General features: G+C 36.3%; 1 protein-coding gene across 39 annotated transcripts in view; it reads left to right on the forward strand.

The window, feature by feature from the left end:
- Positions 1-21,552, forward strand: part of CEP112 (centrosomal protein 112) — a 562,721-nt gene that overhangs the window by 217,284 nt on the left and 323,885 nt on the right. For all 39 annotated transcript variants that reach the window (XR_008679796.2, XR_010133740.1, XR_010133744.1 and 36 more), the window contains one exon: positions 16,218-16,353. Coding sequence is in view for 22 of the 39 variants with exons in the window: in XM_031011060.3 (XP_030866920.3) it covers positions 16,218-16,353 (136 nt within the window). In the remaining 17 variants the exon portion in view is untranslated. The remainder of the gene's footprint in view (positions 1-16,217; positions 16,354-21,552) is intronic.

Raw genomic sequence — 21,552 nt, forward strand, 5'->3', positions numbered from 1 at the left:
ATCCAAAGGCAGCCGAATCATTTTGTTCTGAGGTACAAAGAGCTTAAGTCACACAGCTGGTGGAGTTGCCAGGATTTGAAATTGTGTGTGTTTGACTTTAAAGCCTCTATTCTTAACCACTGTGCTATACTGCATTGCTCTTCTTCCCTGAAGCTTGGGAATTCAGAACTGGAAAACCGCGAGACTGACTCAATGCAGAAGCTGAAAACCTGGAACGTTTCTATGAGGAAGGTTGACTAGGCAGCCACTATACGCGAGCTAAAGTGTCGAGTAGTTGTCTTGATGCCAAGAGGAAAGCGGGGCAGATGCACAAAGAGAAGCACAGATGCTGTAAGAAACACAGCCATGCATAGCAGAGTCTCGTTTATTCCAGTTCTATCTCAAGAGACACCTTCACTGAGATCTCATGTCTTTATGATATACAGCTGTTTTTATTCGGTTACCATGAGTTAAAAGGCATTTTAAACATTTGTTTAAAAAGTGGCCGGGCCTGGTGGCTCACTCCTGTAATTCCAGCACTTTGGGAGCCCTAGGCGGGTGGATCACCTGAGGTCGGGAGTTTGAGACAGCCTGGCCAACATGAAACCCTGTTTCTACTAAAAATACAAAACTTAGCTGGGCATGGGGGCGCATGCCTGTAATCCCAGCTACTTGGGAGGCTGAGGCACGAAAATCGCTTGAACCTGGGAGGCGGAGGTTGCAGTGAGCTGAGATTGCACCACTGCACTCCAGCCTGGGCAACAGAGTGAGACTCTCTGTCTCAAAAAAAAAAAAAAAAAAAAAAAGAAAAAGTTATAAGTTTACTTTAAAAAATACATTAAATATGGCCTATATAATGTTATTACAATATGTATTTTTTTAAAAAGATCTTTTTAAGAACAAATACAGGTGAACTTTAATATCTCACCCCTGTCAAAATTATCACAAATTCTTACTAACAAAGTCTGAATTAGTATGCGGATGGCATACTTCTATAGGGTCCTTAGAAATTTTAAGGAAGATTATTCATGAAAATAAAATTAATGACATTGCTGCTTTATTAGGAACAATACATTTCAGGTTTTTTTTGTAGTTATAAACTACTCTAAACAACTATAAACTAGTTATTGTAAATTTGTGTAGAACCTAAAAAAAATGGTAACGTTTTTGATTTGGGAGACAGTCAAGGCCAATAAATAACATGCTCTTCCCCTCTCAAATTTAGAACACATTCAGGAAGACAGAAGAATCCTATAGATGAAGTTGTGGTTTGGGTGTGTGGCCAGGTGAAGGTTGGGAATCCTTTCTCATTAGATTAAATGTGCTCACCAGGTCACAGCTAGAGCCGCCCACTAGAGCCTGTAAAGGCAGGGGAGGGGGACATTCTGACAACAGGCCCTCCCTGGAGAGAGAGGCAGGGGGCTGAACACTGTGTTCACACTTGCTTGTCCGAGTCCATGGTGATTAGTGTGTGTGAAGAAAGGGCAGCACTTCTCGTTGAAAGCGCTGAAGAGCTTACTTTATAGGTCAAATTAGGGAAGTCGGGAGGATTGCGTAACACATCCAGCACACGTGTACGCATTTAACAAATGGTAACTTCTTGGGATATTCATTTCAGATTCTTTTTGTTTAAAGAAAAAATTACGATAGGTATGGGTTTTTTCTCTCTCCTTCCCTGGAGATAGTCACCTTTCTTTTCCACGTTATGCTTTTGCCATGTCATTTCAAGGCTATGTTTAGTCCCAAATTAGGACTCCTCCTGAGTGTACCTTAAGTAAAACAGAATATTCCAAAAAAGGCTTTCAGTTGCTTTTCCTATTCTATCTTATGCATTTAAAGTTTTAAATTGTTTTAAGAAATGCTAAGTTGTATCACACACATTTTTATATGTAGTGTATTTTTTGTGGTTCAGTTCCAGTATTTTCAGTATGATTTTCCATGATTCCAGTATTTTCCATGATTTTCAGTATGATTTTCAGTATGATTTCTTGACACTGAGAAATTATCTAAAAGTATGTTTTTGTCCTTTCCAAAGAAATTGCTTTTAGCCCCTTTCAGCAGGTGGAATTAGGAAACAAATGAATATATAGACACATACATATACATCCCTGTGTGTGTATATATTTGTGTATGTTGTTTATATATTTACATATGTGTTTTTATATTGTACACATATCCCATACTTATACATCTATATTTCTATATCTCACTAAATATATAGAAAGTATGAACTCACACTAATTCCATTTCTAGTCAAATTCAACAGTGTTTATTTTATTCTTCTTATATGTTTTATTACCCTCTGACTGTGAGAAACCTGACTTCCATTATATATTTACTTATTTGCTCAAACCTAGAATAGCAGGAAACTGTTTTTCAATTGATAGACCATATCTCTGTGAAGAAAGAAACCTGTAACTAGAGTCTAAGGGTTCTTTTGTGTTCTTTTCGTCTTCAGCCCAAGAGCACATGATCCAAAGATTGTATTCTAAAGTTGATTTGGTTATTTATTCCCCCTTCAGTGTGATTATTAATCATTTGAAATACAAGTATGTTTATTTGTTTCTGTTTGTAGTTCATTTCAGAATTTCCCTCTCCTGTCCTTGTTTATTTCATTTTTTTTTTTTAGTAAATAAAACAATATGATTCCAAATGCCAGACCTGGACTATTAGGTATATTCAGAGAGGTGTCACCCTACCTTCATTCCTTCTGTGTTGTCTTTGCCATTCCAAGCCACTTCTGTGGATATATGATCTTACTAGTCTCTAGTTGATCATTTCTGTGTTTGTTCCTGCACAAATAAGCAGATACATGTATATCTCATTGTTTTCTCTTCCTCCTTACACGAAAGGCATGGATACTTTTGTACACATTGCTTTTTTCATTTATTATAACCTGGAAGTCACTCGTTCTTTTTACATCAGTGTAGTATGCCAGTGTGTTTATGCAACCACTGTTCTACATATGAGTATACAGGTTGTTCCCAATATTTGCAGTTGCATGTGATGCTGTCATGAATAACCTAATGGATGAATTTTTGTATTGTTTGGGATATAGATTCAGGGTAACTTTTTAGGAGTGGGAATACTGGGTCAAAATGACATGTATATAGTATTGTTATGTAGTGGCAAATTTTCCTCCATAAAGGTTACACTGACTTAAGTTTCTCTTGGCTGCAAATAAGGAGGATGCCTTTTGGGCTGGGCACAGTCGCTCACACCTGTAATCCCAGCACTTTGGGAGGCCAAGGCGGGCAGATTGCTTGAGCTCAGGAATTTGAGACCAGCTTGGACAAATGGCAAAACCCCGTCTCTACAAAAAATGCAAAAAAATTAACTGGTGTGGTGGTGTGTGCCTGTAGTCCCAGCCACTTGGGGGGTTGAAGTGGGAGGATTGCTTGAGCTGGGGATGCTGAGGCTGCAGTGAGTTGTGATCTCACCACTGCACTCCAGCTTGGGTGACAAAGTGAGACCCTGTCTTAAAAAAAAAAAAGAAGAAAGAAAACAGCGAAGCCTTTTAGACTCCCAAGTAGAATGTTGTTACAATTTAAACATTTTTGTAAATCTGGTAGGTGAGAAATAATGACACGGTTTTAATTTGCAGTACTCTTGTAAGTGAGATTAAACATTTTATTACATTTAAGGACCGTTTTAACAGACTTATTTAGTTAGAATTGTCATACAATAAATTTCACATATTTAAAGTATACAGTTTCATATATTTTGAACTATGTACATACTCATGAAACTACCAATTCAAAAAAGATATACTTGTGAACATATGTATCACCCCAAACGTTCTCTTGTTCTCTCGTGCTCTCATGCCATCCTTCTGGTCTAGCCCTTTCCACCTCCCCATATCCAGGCAACCACTGATTTCCTGTCCTTATATTTCAATTTCCAGAATTTTAGATAAATGGAAGCAGACAGTATGTATAGTTTTTCCAGTCCCTCCACATCTTTCCCAAAACTTGATATCATCAGTGTTTTAAATTTTCACCACGCTCACAAGTGTGTAGTAGTATCTTATTGTGGTTTTCACTTGCATTTTCCTAGTGAGTAATGATGTTAAAAAGGTTTTCATGTCCTTATTGGCCATATGCCTATCTACCTTGGAAAGTGTTCAAATCTTTAGTCCATTTTTAAATTGGGTTGACTGTTTTCTTATAATTAAGTTTTGAGATTTCATGATATATTCTGCTTACCAGTCTTTTATTAGATAGATGTTTTTGCGTATTTTCTCCCAGTCTGTGACTTGCCTGTTCATTCTTTTAATGGTTTCTTTCAAAAAGCAGGTGTTTTTAATTTTGATGAAGTCTACTGTGTTTACAGTATTTGTTCTTTTATGAATTGTGCTGTTGGTGTCATATCTAGGAAATCTTTTTCTAACCCAAGGTCACAAAGGTTTTCTTCTGAAAGTTTTGTAGTTTTAGGTTTTACATTAGGACTTTGATCACTTTTTAGTAATTTTGTATATACTGGGAAGAAGTAAGGATTCAAATTTTTTCTCAGCCTGGGAGCAGTGGCTTACGCCTGTAATTCCAAGACTTTCGGAGGCCAAGGTGGGCAGATCACCTGAGGTCAGGAGTTCGAGATCAGCTTGCCAACATGGTGAAACCCCGTCTCTACTAAAAATACAAAAATTAGCTGGGCGTGGTGGCAGGTGCCTGTAATCCCAGCTACTCGGGAGGCTGAGGCATGAGAATCACTTGAACCAGGGAGGTGGAGGTTGCAGTGAGCTGAGATCACACCACTGTGCTCCAGCCTGGGCAAGAGTGAGACTCCGTCTCAAAAAACAAAAAACAAAACAAAAATTATTTTTTCTCTCCTTTTATGATACTGGTTTCTTGTCCTTTTAACACATATAAAATCTGTAGTGACATAACCACTCTCATTTGTAATATTGATAATTTGTATTGTTTCTTTTTTTCTGACCAGTCTAGCTAGAGGTTTATCAATTTTATTGATCTTCTCAAAGAACCAGCTTTGGGATTCACTGATTTTTGCCTAATGTTCTTCTGTTCCCATTTTATTGATCTCTGTTTTGATTTTTATTATTTCCTTTCTTCTACTTATTTTGTGTTTTACTGTTCTTTAAAGTGAAAGCTAATGCCATTGTTTTGAAACCTGTATATTATTTTCTAATACAAATGTTTAATTCTATAAAGTTTCCTTCAAGTACATTGTTAGCAGCATCTGTCTGATTTTGATATTTGTTTTCAGTTTCATTAATCCAAAATGCTTTCTAATTTCTCATTTTATTTTTTCTTTGGTCCATGGGCTGTGTAGAAAAACATTATTTAGTTTCAAAATATTTGGGGATTTCCCAGATATCTTTCTTTTATTGATTTTTAATTTCACAATGATCACAAAATATGCATTGCATGATGTGAATCCTTTTAAATTTATGGAGACTTGTTTTATGTTCCAGAATAGTCTATGTTGATAATGTTCCATGTACTCTTGAAATGAATGTGTATTCTTCTTTGATTGGGTGGAATATTCCATAAGTGTCCATTAGGCCTAGCTGTTTGATAGTGTTCTTCAAATCCTAGTTATCCTAGCTCTTTATTCTTGTCTGTCTACTTGTCCTATCAATTATTGATAGAGAGGGATATTGAAATCTCGAAATGTAATTGTGCATGTGTTTATTCACCCCTGCATTTCAATAAGTATTTGCTTCTTTTATTTTCAACATTTGTTTCCTGTTGATATGACTCTTTAAGTACTGTAAATTTACTTTCTTTAGTGTTGGCAAAATTCTTTGCCCTGGAATAGGCTTTGTCTGGTGTTAATATCACGACTCCAGCTTTCTTTTGATTAGTGTTGTTAGAGCAATATACCTGCAATATATTTATGCATGCATGTAATATGCATGTAATATACACGCATGTAATATGCATGTAATATACATGCATGTGACATGCATGCAATATAATGCAATATGCATGGGATATACGTATAATATGCACACAATATGCATGCATGTAATATACATGCCATATACATGCAACACATGTAACGTACATGCAACATTTATGTGATGCACATGTAATGTGCATGTGTGTGATATGTATGACATGCATGTCATATACATGCATGATGCATGTGCGTGATATGCATGCATGCGGCATCCATGTAACATGCATGCAGCATGCATGCAACATTACATGCATCCATTATATGTGCTACATATATATTGCACATGGGTGCAATATACATGCTATACACATGCAATGTACATACATGCGATATACATGTGTTCCTGAAATACATATGCATGTAATATACTAAGACTTGTAAAACACATGTAACCTGCATATTTGTTATATGCATGTGCTGTACATGTGTGCAGTACGCATGTGATGTGCATGTTATGCACGTATGTAATATACATGTGATATACATACGTGCAATGTGATATGCATGTGCTGTACAAGTAATGTACATGTATCATGCGCACATGCAATATAAATCTCATACACGCAAGGGACATGCAATGTACCATGTAATATACATGTAAGACATGTGACATGCATGTATGTAATAGACATGTAATACAAGCCTCTTAAAAATTTCCAATAATTATCTTCCAAAATGAGAAGCCATTTACAAAGTTTTTTTAAATCAGCCTGGCCAACATGTAATAGGTATGTAATATAATATGGGTGCAATAACTGCATACATGCAACATAGATGCAATGCACACAGATGTGATATGCATGTAATGCGATGCAGCATGCAGATGATATACATGAGATATACATGTAATGTGCATGCATGCAATATGCATGCATTATACATGTGGCACGAATGTAAAATACACACAACGTGCATGCGACATGTATGATGTGCACACATTTTACATGTATGCGATATTCATGTGATATGCATGTATGATACATGCACGTGATATATATGCTGCAAATGTAATGTACATGTATGTGATATACGTTATACATGCATGTAATATGCCACATGCATACGATAGAAATGTGCCATGCATGCAATATACATGCGCCATACACATGTGCAATGTACATTTTCTGCATGCATGTAACATGTAATATACATGTAACATGTAAAATACATGTAACATACCTGTAATGTGCATGTATTAACGCATGCATGTGATAAAGGTACATGTCATGTGTATGCATGTAATACGCATGTGTGTGATATGCTTGTAATATGCATGTATGTAATATACATGTGTGCATGCATGTAATGTGCGTCCATTCCATATGCCTGCAATATACAGGTAATATATAAAATGCATGCAATTTGCATGTAAGATGTAGGTAACTTTCATGTAATATGCATGTGTTATACATGTATTTAATATGCATGCATATAATATACATGTAGTGTGCATGCATGTAATATACATGCATTATGTGTGCATGTAATATAGGCACGTAGTGCACATGCATGTAATATGCATGCAATATGTGTTATACATATATGCGATACACATGCAGTATATGACATCCATGCTACATACATGCATGTAATATGCGTGCAACCTGCATGTAATATACATGCATATATGCATGGTATATGCATGCATGCCATGCATGCAGCATATATGCATGTAATACAAATGTAATATGCATGTTTGCTATACACATGCAAAATACATAAATGCAATATACATGTGATATGCATGTGCTATGCCTACATGTAATATGCACGTGGCATGCATGTTTGCAATACACATGTGATGTGGCATGCATGCAATATGCATGTGGTGTGCATGTTCGCAATACACGTGATATGCATGTGATATGTGTGTAACATGCGTGTGATATGCATGTTATACATACATTTGATATACCTGTGATATGCATGCCTGTAGCGCATGTGATATGCATGTAATATGCATGTGTTAAGCATGTATGTAATTTACACATAATGCACGTGTAATTTGCATGCATGCAATATATAGATGATATGCTTGTAATATGTATGCAGGTAATATACATGTGATGCGCATGCATGTAATATGCATCTATGTGATTTACATGTAATAAGCATTCGTTTAGTGTATGCATGCAATATACATGTATGTGACATTCCTGTATGTGTGTAATATGCATACAATACACATGCATGCAATATTCAGTGTTATACATGTCATATATGCTTGCAATATGCGTGCAATGCATGCGGCACACATGTAATATTCGTGCATGCAATATATGTGTATACTTGTGTGTAATATACATGTATGCAATATTCATTTAAATAACATACATGCAGTATACATGCAAGTAATGCAACTACAGTATACCTGTGTATAATATGCATGCATTACACATGCATGTGATACAAGTGTGATGTGTATGCATGTAATATACATGTAATATGCTTGTGTGTGATATGCATGTGGTATGCATTATGCAATGTACATGTAATACGTTAATCTTAAATATTTTTCATAATGATCTTACCAAAGTGAGAAGTCCTTTACAATGTTTTCCTAGATCAGCCTGGCCAACATGGCAAAACCCCATGTTTACTAAAAATACAAAAAAAATTAGTCAGGCATGGTACTGCATGCCTGTAATCCCAGCTACTTGGGAGGCTGAGGCAAGAGAATCACTTGAACCCAGGAGGCAGAGGTTGTAGTTAGCCGAGATCGCACCACTGCACTCTAGCTGGGGTGACAGATCAAGACATCGTCTCAAAAAAAAAAAAAAATCCACACAAAAAAACAAAACAAAAAACTGATATAACGTCTTAATCATTTTTGCAGTTCTAATACTGAGCACAGATCTTGGCATGTGATGGATGTTAAGTAAATGCTAATGAACATTTTAGCTTTCAAATACTCTAGACATTTGATATACAAATATTGCTATGTAAGGATAAATTACGATAAGTACTTATTATAAATTCAGCTAATTAATATGAAATGGTAACTTAATAAAAAAATGTATGTACAGATTTAAAGAAATAATGTTACATGTAGCGAAACCATTTTGGACTTCCAGTCAGATGGGTTGTTTTCTTTGCTTGTTCTGGCACTTTTATGTGAACTTGAGCAAATCACTTAACTATTCTAAGTTTCAGTGTTTTCATCTAAAAAATGTAGTAACTTTTCTAATAGAAATAACGTGAGATAATATGTGAACTGCCCTAACTGTGATGAGCAGGGTAGACATTCAAATGTTCACTCTGCTTCATCATTTCCAAAGATTTAAAAATTATGGCTACACTATAAATGTTATATTTTGTAGCAATATAATTCTCTAAAAGTAGTGGGACATATCTATTGCGACTTTTCATTTCATATCACTTAGAAATCATCTATAATGAGCAGAAAAGCTTCTCTCACATGATAAATATTACATTTATATTTGATAAATAGGAGAAAATTTGCCTGCTTGAAATTTGATCTATTTGTGCATAGTGATGAATGTAAGTGAGAATATTTTCCAGTTACTTTGAAATATTGAACTGCCCTGGGACAAGGCATGGATAATGTTTTTGAAGGAAATAAATATTTCAGATTCACATTTCAGCCTTTTTTCTTTATTCCTTTGATCTGGCTTTGGTTTACTTATCATTCTGCTTGAGTGACTTTATACTGTCTTTCTTCCTCTCCTAGTAACAAGAAGTGGTCCTCACCTATTACAGAATATTTAGGTTTTGTCATTTTACAAGAATAACGTATATTTCCTTATTATATACTGATATAATACTACATCTGTAATGAAATACATTAGTGAGTTTGTATGTAAACTCTGCATATATGGTGTACAATTTATAAATGGAAGTTTTAATCATTTGTTAAATATAGGGACATAAACGAAAATAGCATCATATGTGGGATTTATTTTGAAATTTAAAGAATTTAAAGATTTTAAAGGAATTTTTCTTCACCATAAACCATGACTGCTTTATCTTTAAGGATAATTTTCTCAATATTTTGTTAGTTTACCATAGAAGTGTTACTGGCTTTTGTATTTGCTGAGCTAGAGTTTGTTTTATTTATGGACCCATATTACAGGCAGAAGTTAGTTTAGCATAAAATTATTACATAAACTTTAAACTGTTTAAAACTTTCATTAATTTTACTTATATAGCTTTATTTCCTATCTTACACATAAATTTGATCCTCTGAGAATTGTTTCTTATATAGCCTCTTACTTCATTGTTATGTTCTTTGTATTCTTTTAGCACTTAAAATTTGTCACAAGATTTAATGTGTACGATATTGCATCATTTTATTTTTCTCCTTATATTTTCATCTTTTCCCTTAGTCAGATTATAGTTTTTGAAAGATAGGAACCATGTTTTATACTTCTTTTATGTTTTCTGTAGTATTTGAATGAGCAGATCTTAGAATTTGCTGCCAGCACCCTTGTTTCTGCTCCCAGAACAAAACTAACTTACTGAGAATAAAGGCTACAAAGTTGATGCCAGAACTAGTTCTTTTGAATTACGATTCAAATCCAGTTGGCGTCATAGATTTATAGACGTCCTAGCTGACATCCGTATCTTCTTAAGAGGTTTTTGAATTGTTTAAGAAGATTCCTCATTTCTATTTATAACTAACATGCTTCAACCAACAGGCATGGTTTTTTAAGACTGGTGTTTGACCCTGTGGGCAAGCTCTCTGGGTAAGCCTACATTGTTGGCAATAAAAGGTCTTTGTCAGAATAGAGTTCTGTAGAACTTCTTTATGCTGTTATCATGCCTGTTTCAAGCTTTTCCCTTAGTAGCGAGAGAATAATTTCTGATTTAGTGTTTTGGATCATCATAGTTTCATTGAGTTTATGAGAATAATCCATTCCTTGCCTTTTCCATCTTCTAGACACTGCCCCAGTTCCTTGGCTTGTGGCCCTGCATGCATTGATTATGTTGAATCTGTAGATCAATTTGGGAAGTATTACCATATATTCAATATTAAGACCAATACTAATTTTCATTTTACTGGGCATTTCTTTCTGACTGTTGAAGTATCAAATGTTTAGCTGTCTACAGGGTTTACCATTTTTAAACTAGAATTTAGCAGAGACTACTAGTTTTAGAAGTCAAGTGAAGAAGAGGCCAAAGCAGTTTATTCATCTGTCATGCTTATGAAAGGTGTTATTTTAAATATTTTTGAGTCATTCAATTTAATCAGTTTAAGTAACAACCAGCAGCCATGAATATAGGTGATATTGCCGCTTGTGAGTCTTGTTTTCCAGCCCAGCTGGAAAGGGCATGGGGACTCTTCTAGCTGTTTTTCAGACTTGTTTGAAGTTTCTTGTTTTGTGTTGTTTTTCTTGGAGTTTCCAGGGGAGATGCCAAGCTGGCAGCAAATGAAGTATACTGTAATGTGAAGCCTTATACATACATGTTGGATTGCAGCCATCTTTATCAAATGTACTGGAACAGAAATGTGCAAAAGGAAGATTTTCAAATTAAGGTTCACCCGTACATATACATGTTAGCTTGTAAAGCTCAAAAATACTAAACTGTCATCCATTAGTTCCCTACATTTTATTGCCCTTTTTGGAATAATCATGTACTTCAGAACATCCTTTAATCTGAGCTGGCTTGTGGTTGTTTAACAATGCAGCTTCTTTTTTCTTTATCCTTTATATACTCAGATGAGGAAAATTTACTGCACTTTATGAATAAATCAGAGCTAAAAAGCTAATTTTCTTTCCACCTTTTTATCTTCATGGAGGCCCAGCTTTAAGGCATTTGAGTGATGCGTTTCTACTTGGCCCCACAACTAGTTCCACTGGAAAAAAAAAAAAATCTTCAGTCCTTTTTTCTTCCTTCTTTCAGGATGCACTATTGGGATCATGGTAAAAAGGAGCGCTGTTCCAGTGATAGGAGCAGACCTTTGCCTGTTTCAAAGCTTCAGCATTTTCATTTCTGCTTCATTACCATGTAGAAATTAAAATGGATCTCTCCTTAAAATGAGTATCACCTCTTTATTTGAATTGACAGATTTAATTTATATTAAGACAGAGGGGCCAGGTGCAGCGGCTTATGCCTGTAATCCCAGCTCTTTAGGAGACCAGGGTGGATCGCTTGAGTCCAGGAGTTCGAGACCAGCCTGGGCAACTTGACAAAACCCCATTTCTACAAAAAAGAAGAAAATTATCCAGGGGTGGTGGCTTGCACCTATATTCCCAGCTACCCAGAGGCTGAGATGGGAGGATCACCTGAGTCCAGGAGTTCAAGGCTGCAGTGAGCCCTGATTGTGCCACTGCACTCCAGCCTGGGCGACAGAGCAATACCCTGTCTCAAAAAAAAAAAAGGGGGCAGAAGGTTTCTAAATATTAGTGGAGCTCAATGTATTCATTATGGTTTTACTGGACAAGAACATTGAATTACATTGAATGAGGCCACTTTTGATATTTAGTGTTACTATTAGATTAGTTCAGACAGTATGGCGGGACTGGAAACCAGATTTTACATATTTCCCTGTGCTTATAATTGAGTATAAAACAGTATTTGCTATTTGTAAATCAGGGTAGAAATGATCAATTAAAAACAAAGTGCCTTATTGTGCAAGGTTTTCATATTTTAAAATGGCCTCTAATTACCTGACGGATAGCTAAAGTTTATGACTTTGATTTATGTGGTCATAAATTAGTTATAAAGTGAACTAAGCTTAGTAGGTAAGAATGACATGTTATAGGGAAAAAGATTCATCCTATTAAATGAAAAGTGTTTAAATAGTTCATGTGAATTATTGCACAAATAATATAAAAAACTGACTTTCAACATAGATAGGACAAAGTTGCTATTTCAGCTATAGGTCATATATTTTTATAAAATGTGTTATCTTTCTTTTGGCTGTTTAATGTTCCGTAATTAAAAAGTAAGTGATATATAAACTTTTAAAGTTTTCAAATCATGTTCAATATACTTTCTTTTGTATTTATATACAAACTGACCAAAGGTAATCCTTTGATAAATGTTAATCTTAATTATAAAATGGTCTTCCTAAGTGCTTTTAGAAGGGCCTCAAAAATTAAAGAGGAACATAAACTAGTCACTATAATCTCTAAACGGTCATTGCACTGCCTAACCCCAGTGCCTTGTAAACAGTGCCACCATTCATCAACCACAGCACCCTTTCCCCCTGAGCTTGCTCTCAGAATCCTTTAAATAGTACATTCCAGGCAGCCCCTTCCAGTCAATTGGGACCACCACACCAGAGAGCATCTATTTGCCAAGCCAGGTCTAGACCATGGTACCCAATGACAATTTATATGACTTTATGTTGTTCCCATGTGCTGTTTTAATATTTAAATATTTTTATATTCAAACAAATTATTCAATGTTTGTAGCAGGGAAATCCTACATACAGCTTAAAGCCTCCTGTTCTTGAACAGAATAATATAGAAAGAGTGAAAATGCACCAGAACAATTTAAAATTCTCTATAGCCATCAGAGTGCTCAGTCTTTCATATAGTGGTGCCCCCAAAATCAGCCTTCAGTATGATATTCAGTTATTAATCACCATTATCTTTGAGGTAATATTCACATTAGGTGGCAAAAAAGCCTCAATAATGTTAGGACCTTAGAACTTAACAGCCAGTTAACATTAAGACCATTTTGCTTTAACAACATGTAAGAAACATGGTGAACAACAAGATAACTCAGGTCCCAGTTCATTAAAGTACACAAGTTGAAGAATAGCTTTTAAAAACTTCCAGAATCCTGTACCCCATTGCTGCAAAATGCAGTTACTAAGAGCCACATGTGGCATGCCTCATGACCTGGAATGGCTTAACTGCAAAATGCAGTCACTGAGAGCCACATGTGGCATGCATCATGACCTGGAATGGCTTAACTGTCATGCAGGGCATCACACACCTTGGGGCAGTATTAAACTCTGTAGGTCATAAAAATGGTGGCTACATCTGTAAAACAGACACATAAAGGAACAGGGATTTAGTGGAAAAACTGTTTTGTTTATCATGGGATTGCAATGATTATTGTTACCTTCAGGTAGATGGATACATGGGATATGAAGAGATAAATAGACACAAGGTGGTGTTTAAAATGACAAATAAACATGCACGATATGCTCTTTCAGCCTGTCAACAAAAATGTGCCTATTTGTGGATCCCAAATACAGGGGTGGGGATGGGATATGGGTGCGAGGAGAGAACACACACACACACACACACACACACCCCTATCTATATCTATATCTATATTGATATCTATATATCTGTATCGATGATAACCTCATTGTAAAGGGACAAGAGAGTCTTGCTGAAGTAGAAATTAGGTGACACTTTTTTTCTTATTAGTCTTTTGACCACTTAAGCTTTGGAAGAGGTTTTCAATTTGGTGGGGGAGAGGGAGAAAGTTTGGTATTTTGATATATGATATGTACGTTCTTATTGAAAAGCCTAGAAATTTTTGTGTCTTAGAGTGGATTTTAAACTCAGATGAGTAACCTGGAAAAACTCGTAATACTTTTTGCCCAAGTCTTAAAAGATTGCATCATCTTGTTTTAGAAATGTCTTTTCTCCCCTTTATGATATTTCTCTAAAATTTGGTTTGAGTGAGTTAAATTACCCACCCCCGCCCAGCATCCTTCAGTGTTACAGCTAATAGTAAGAACATATTTTTTACGTGTGTAAGCTTTCCCATTTAGGGAAGGTGAGCTAAGTTAATCTTACCTGTAGCATCTGGAAGATCAGGAAAGCAGTGTGGCATAGCAGCCAACAACAGGAACTCTAGAAGCACACTGTCAGGACTGGAATCCTGGCTTGACCTGTTGTTACTCTAGGTGTGTAACCTTGGAAGTATTCTCTAAGCCCTAGTTTCCTGTTCTGTGTAAGTAAGGATGTAATAACACTCTTATACTGGTTTACTGTGAGAATAAATGAGAGAAGACATAAACTTCTGTATTAGTCCATTTTCACACTGCTGATAAAGACATACTGGAGACTGGGCAATATTCAAAAGAGGTTTAATGGACTTACAGTTCCACGTGGCTGGAGAGGCCTCACAATCATGGCGGAAGGCAAGGAGGAGCAAGTCACATCTTACATGGATGGCAGCAGGCAAAAAGAGAGCTTGTGCAGGGGAGCTCCTCTTGTTAAAACCATCAGATCTCATTAGACTTACTCACTATCATGAGAACAGCATGGGAAAGACCTGCCCCCATGATTCAGTTATCTCCCACTGGGTCCCTCCCACAACACGTGGGAATTATGGGAGCTACAAGATTAGATGTGGGTGGGGACACAGAGCCAAACCATATAAAAGTCCATTGCACAACACCCAGCACCTAGTTAGAACTCAAAGTTAACTATTGTTAAATGGCATGCATTTATAAACTGAAGGCTTTAATTTTTTCTTCTATCAACATGCAAAGATTCCTTTTGTTTTGTTGGACCCTTTCAGCTATATAGTTTCCGCCTAAGGTATGAAGAAATGAGATGGTTATCAGTTTTTTTAGGCAATCTGCTAGAAGGCAGTAAAATAATTTTAGGCCATCATGTTTCTCTGTTGCATTGACTTCACTGCAGATTAACTTCTGGTAGACATACATCTTTCTATTTGTACATTGTTTTTTTTAAAAAAACCATGAGCTATAATTCACATACCATAAAATTCACTCCTTTGAAGTGTATAGTTTGGTGGATCTTAGTATATTCACAAGGATGTGCAACCATCACCACTATCTAATTCCAGAACATTTTCATATTTTCCTCATTTCATATCCCTTGGCAATCACTCCCTATTTCCCCAGCCTCTCAGACCCTAGCAACTACTAAGGTACTTTCTGTCTCCATGGATTTACCTATTCTGGAAATTTCATATAAATGGAATCATACAATATGTAACTTTTTGTGACTGGCTTCTTTCACTTAGCTGAATGTTTTTAAGGTTCATCCATGTTGTAGCAGGTATCAGAACTTCATTCCTTTTTAAGAATGACTAATATCCCATTGGATAGCTATTCCGCATTTTGTTTATTCATTCATCACTTGATGGAGACACATGGTTTTACTCAGTTTTGTTTTTAGAGAAATCTTTGAAAGCAGTTTTGCCTTCATCAGAATACATAATATATGTTTATACCCTTTTTCTCTTGAGACAAATTAGTTTATTGTCAAATTTCTAAAGGGAAGTTTTGTAGGATTTGGATCAAAAAAATTAAAATCTGGATTTTATTTTAGAGGGGGTTAAATATTGTTCTTTCTTTCAGGCCTAGCTCTTTTATATTTTAACTCTGAAGCTTCTCTGAACCTTTCTAGGGAAAAAGAGGAGCAGCTAACTCGTGTGACTGAAGTTCAGAGGTTGCAGGCCCAGCAGGCAGATGCCGCTCTGGAAGAGTTTAAGCGGCAGGTGGAACTGAACTCAGAGAAAGTCTATGCTGAAATGAAAGAGCAGGTAAGGAGGCTGCCACACCATCCGTTTTGAAAGTCACTCTCTCAGTAGGAAGGTACATTCTCATCTTAAATATGACAGAAACATTTCACTTTTTAAAAGAGCTGTATCAAAATTAGCCATACAATCGGGTCAGAGATTCAGAATGAGAAAGAGATGTTACCACTTGATTCATCCTTCAAGCAATGCCAGAATGATCATTTAAAAGTCCCCTGTATAAATGTAGTAATGGCAAGCATGTACCTTGCTTTGGAAGGATAGATAAGCCTAAGAGAAAAATCCCATGACTGATCAGTTTCTTTAGAGCAGGGGCTCCAGTTAACCATGTCTGTGTTTCTTCATGTTCTATAAATAGTGTCTTATTGATCAGCTACAGCAAATTATTTTCAACTGGCAGTTGTGAAGAACAAAGGCTGTCTCCAATTCTTATATAAGATGGGTATTTTTTTTTTTTTAGTTTTTAAAGAAAATACAAAATTTGTAAAAGAATAAAGGGAATTATTACAAACACCTGGGTACCCATCGCAAAGATGCAATAATTGTTAACGTGGTTTATATAAACTAAGAAATTCAGGTGAAGTTTTAGTTTACTTTGTTTTCATGTCTAATCACATTATTCTTTCTTCCCTGGAGAAATCCATTATAATTAATTGAGTGTATACAGTCAGCCCTCTGTATCCATGTGTTTTTGTATCTGTGTGTTCTGCCTCCACAGATTCAACCAACCATGGATCGAAAATATTTGGAAAAATTTGACAATGCTCCAAAAAGTAAAACTTGAATTTGCCATGTGCAGAGGACTGTGTTGAATCCATGTGATAGAAGTGACATGTAGATGTTGTATTAGGTATTAGAAGTAATCTAGCAATGATAAAGTACACAGGAGGATGTGCACAGGTTGTATGGAAGTACTAGACCATTTTATATGAGGAACTTGACTATCTGTGGATTTTGGTATCTGGAGGGGGTTCTGGAACCAATCACGCATGGATACTGGAGATGGCTGCATTATTTCAGTTTATTTTATATGCATACATAATGCCCATAGATAATATGTATGTATATATTATTTATGCATTAATATGTTACAGGCATAAATTTTTTTTTTGTTTTTTTTTAAAATTAGATAAATATGAACAGATTTTAAGTACTATTTCTCTTTGCTCTTTTATATCTAATATTATGTATCTGTGTGCTAACCATGCTGTTTTAGTACAATCTTTTTAACACTAAATTTATTTTATCATATGAATATAGTATATTTTATTTATCAGCTCCCCTACTCAAGCATATTTAGTTTTTTTGTTTTCTTTTGTTTTGTTTTTATTTTTTATTTTTTTTAATTTTTTTTTATTATACTTTAAGTTTTAGGGTACATGTGCACATTGTGCAGGTTAGTTACATATGTATACACGTGCCATGCTGGTGTGCTGCACCCACTAACTCGTCATCTAGCATTAGGTATATCTCCCAATGCTATCCCTCCCCCCTCCCCCCACCCCACAACAGTCCCCAGAGTGTGATGTTCCCCTTCCTGTGTCCATATGATCTCATTGTTCAGTTCCCACCTATGAGTGAGAATATGTGGTGTTTGGTTTTTTGTCCTTGCGATAGTTTACTGAGAATGATGATTTCCAATTTCATCCATGTCCCTACAAAGGACATGAACTCATCATTTTTTATGGCTCCATAGTATTCCATGGTGTATATGTGCCACATTTTCTTAATCCAGTCTATCATTGTTGGACATTTGGGTTGGTTCCAAGTCTTTGCTATTGTGAATAATGCCGCAATAAACATACGTGTGCATGTGTCTTTATAGCAGCATGATTTATAGTCCTTTGGGTATATACCCAGTAATGGGATGGCTGGGTCAAATGGTATTTCTAGTTCTAGATCCCTGAGGAATGGCCACACTGACTTCCACAATGGTTGAACTAGTTTACAGTCCCACCAACAGTGTAAAAGTGTTCCTATTTCTCCACATCCTCTCCAGCACCTGTTGTTTCCTGACTTTTTAATGATTGCCATTCTAACTGGTGTGAGATGGTATCTCATTGTGGTTTTGATTTGCATTTCTCTGATGGCCAGTGATGGTGAGCATTTTTTCATGTGTTTTTTGGCTGCATAAATGTCTTCTTTTGAGAAGTGTCTGTTCATATCCTTCGCCCACTTTTTGATGGGGTTGTTTGTTTTTTTCTTGTAAATTTGTTTGAGTTCATTGTAGATTCTGGATATTAGCCCTTTGTCAGATGAGTAGGTTGCGAAAATTTTCTCCCATGTTGTAGGTTGCCTGTTCACTCTGATGGTAGTTTCTTTGGCTGTGCAGAAGCTCTTTAGATCCCATTTGTCAATTTTGTCTTTTGTTGCCATTGCTTTTGGTGTTTTAGACATGAAGTCCTTGCCCATGACTATGTCCTGAATGGTAATGCCTAGGTTTTCTTCTAGGGTTTTTATGGTTTTAGGTCTAATGTTTACGTCTTTAATCCATCTTGAATTGATTTTTGTATAAGGTGTAAGGAAGGGATCCAGTTTCAGCTTTCTACATATGGCTAGCCAGTTTTCCCAGTGCCATTTATTAAATAGGGAATCCTTTCCCTATTGCTTGTTTTTCTCAGGTTTGTCAAAGATCAGATAGTTGTAGATATGCGGCGTTATTTCTGAGGGCTCTGTTCTGTTCCAGTGATCTATATCTCTGTTTTGGTACCAGTACCATGCTGTTTTGGTTACTGTAGCCTTGTAGTATAGTTTGAAGTCAGGTAGTGTGATGCCTCCAGCTTTGTTCTTTTGGCTTAGGATTGACTTGGCGATGCGGGCTCTTTTTTGGTTCCATATGAACTTTAAAGTAGTTTTTTCCAATTCTGTGAAGAAAGGCATTGGTAGCTTGATGGGGATGGCATTGAATCTGTAAATGACCTTGGGCAGTATGGCCATTTTCACAATATTGATTCTTCCTACCCATGAGCATGGAATGTTCTTCCATTTGTTTGTATCCTCTTTTATTTCCTTGAGCAGCGGTTTGTAGTTCTCCTTGAAGAGGTCCTTCACATCCCTTGTAAGTTGGATTCCTAGGTATTTTATTCTCTTTGAAGCAATTGTGAATGGGAGTTCACTCATGATTTGGCTCTCTGTTTGTCTGTTGTTGGTGTATAGGAATGCTTGTGATTTTTGCACATTGATTTTGTATCCTGAGACTTTGCTGAAGTTGCTTATCAGCTTAAGGAGATTTGGGGCTGAGACAATGGGGTTTTCTAGATATACAATCATGTCATCTGCAAACAGGGACAATTTGACTTCCTCTTTTCCTAATTGAATACCCTTTGTTTCCTTCTCCTGCCTGATTGCCCTGGCCAGAACTTCCAACACTATGTTGAATAGGAGTGGTGAGAGAGGGCATCCCTGTCTTGTGCCTGTTTTCAAAGGGAATGCTTCCGGTTTTTGCCCATTCAGTATGATATTGGCTGTGGGTTTGTCATAGATAGCTCTTATTATTTTGAAATATGTCCCATCAATACCTAATTTATTGAGAGGTTTTAGCATGAAGGGTTGTTGAATTTTGTCAAAGGCCTTTTCTGCATCTATTGAGATAATCATGTGGTTTTTGTCTTTGGCTCTGTTTATATGTTACATTTATTGATTTGCGTATATTGAACCAGCCTTGCATCCCAGGGATGAAGCCCACTTGATCATGGTGGATAAGCTTTTTGATATGCTGCTGGATTCGGTTTGCCAGTATTTTATTGAGGATTTTTGCATCAACGTTCATCAAGGATATTGGTCTAAAATTCTCTTTTTTGGTTGTGTCTCTGCCCGGCTTTGGTATCAGAATGATGCTGGCCTCATAAAATGAGTTAGGGAGGATTCCCTCTTTTTCTGTTGATTGGAATAGTTTCAGAAGGAATGGTACCAGTTCCTCCTTGTACCTTTGGTAGAATTCGGTTGTGAATCCATCTGGTCCTGGACTCTTTTTGGTTGGTAAGCTATTGATTATTGCCACAATTTCAGATCCTGTTATTGGTCTATTCAGAGATTCAACTTCTTCCTGGTTTAGTCTTGGGAGAGTGTGTGTGTCAAGGAATTTATCCCTTTCTTCTAGATTTTCTAGTTTATTTGCGTAGAGGTGTTTGTAGTATTCTCTGATGGTAGTTTGTATTTCTGTGGGATCGGTGGTGATATCCCCTTTATCATTTTTTATTGCATCTATTTGATTCTTCTCTCTTTTTTTCTTTATTAGTCTTGCTAGTGGTCTATCAATTTTGTTGATCCTTTCAAAAAACCAGTTCCTGGATTCATTAATTTTTTGAAGAGTTTTTTGTGTCTCTATTTCCTTCAGTTCTGCTCTGATTTTAGTTATTTCTTGTCTTCTGCTAGCTTTTGAATGTGTTTGCTCTTGCTTTTCTACTTCTTTTAATTGTGATGTTAGGGTGTCAATTTTGGATCTTTCCTGCTTTCTCTTGTGGGCATTTAGTGCTATAAATTTCCCTCTACACACTGCTTTGAATGTGTCCCAGAGATTCTGGTATGTTGTGTCTTTGTTCTCGTTGGTTTCAAAGAACATCTTTATTTCTGCCTTCATTTCGTTATGTACCCAGTAGTCATTCAGGAGCAGGTTGTTCAGTTTCCATGTAGTTGAGTGGCTTTGAGTGAGATTCTTAATCCTGAGTTCTAGTTTGATTGCACTGTGGTCTGAGAGATAGTTTGTTATAATGTCTGTTCTTTTACATTTGCTGAGGAGAGCTTTACTTCCAAGTATGTGGTCAATTTTGGAATAGGTGTGGTGTGGTGCTGAAAAAAATATATATTCTGTTGATTTGGGGTGGAGAGTTGTGTAGATGTCTATTAGGTCCGCTTGGTGCAGAGCTGAGTTCAATTCCTGGGTATCCTTGTTGACTTTCTGTCTCGTTGATCTGTCTAATGTTGACAGTGGGGTGTTAAAGTCTCCCATTATTAATGTGTGGGAGTCTAAGTCTCTTTGTAGGTCACTCAGGACTTGCTTTATGAATCTGGGTGCTCCTGTATTGGGTGCATATATATTTAGGATAGTTAGCTCTTCTTGTTGAATTGATCCCTTTACCATTATGTAATGGCCTTCTTTGTCTCTTTTGATCTTTGTTGATTTAAAGTCTGTTTTATCAGAGACTAGGATTGCAACCCCTGCCTTTTTTTGTTTTCCATTTGCTTGGTAGATCTTCCTCCATCCCT

This window comes from Gorilla gorilla, chromosome 4 (genome assembly GCF_029281585.2).
Source record: "Gorilla gorilla gorilla isolate KB3781 chromosome 4, NHGRI_mGorGor1-v2.1_pri, whole genome shotgun sequence".
Taxonomy (NCBI): Eukaryota; Metazoa; Chordata; class Mammalia; order Primates; family Hominidae; genus Gorilla; species Gorilla gorilla.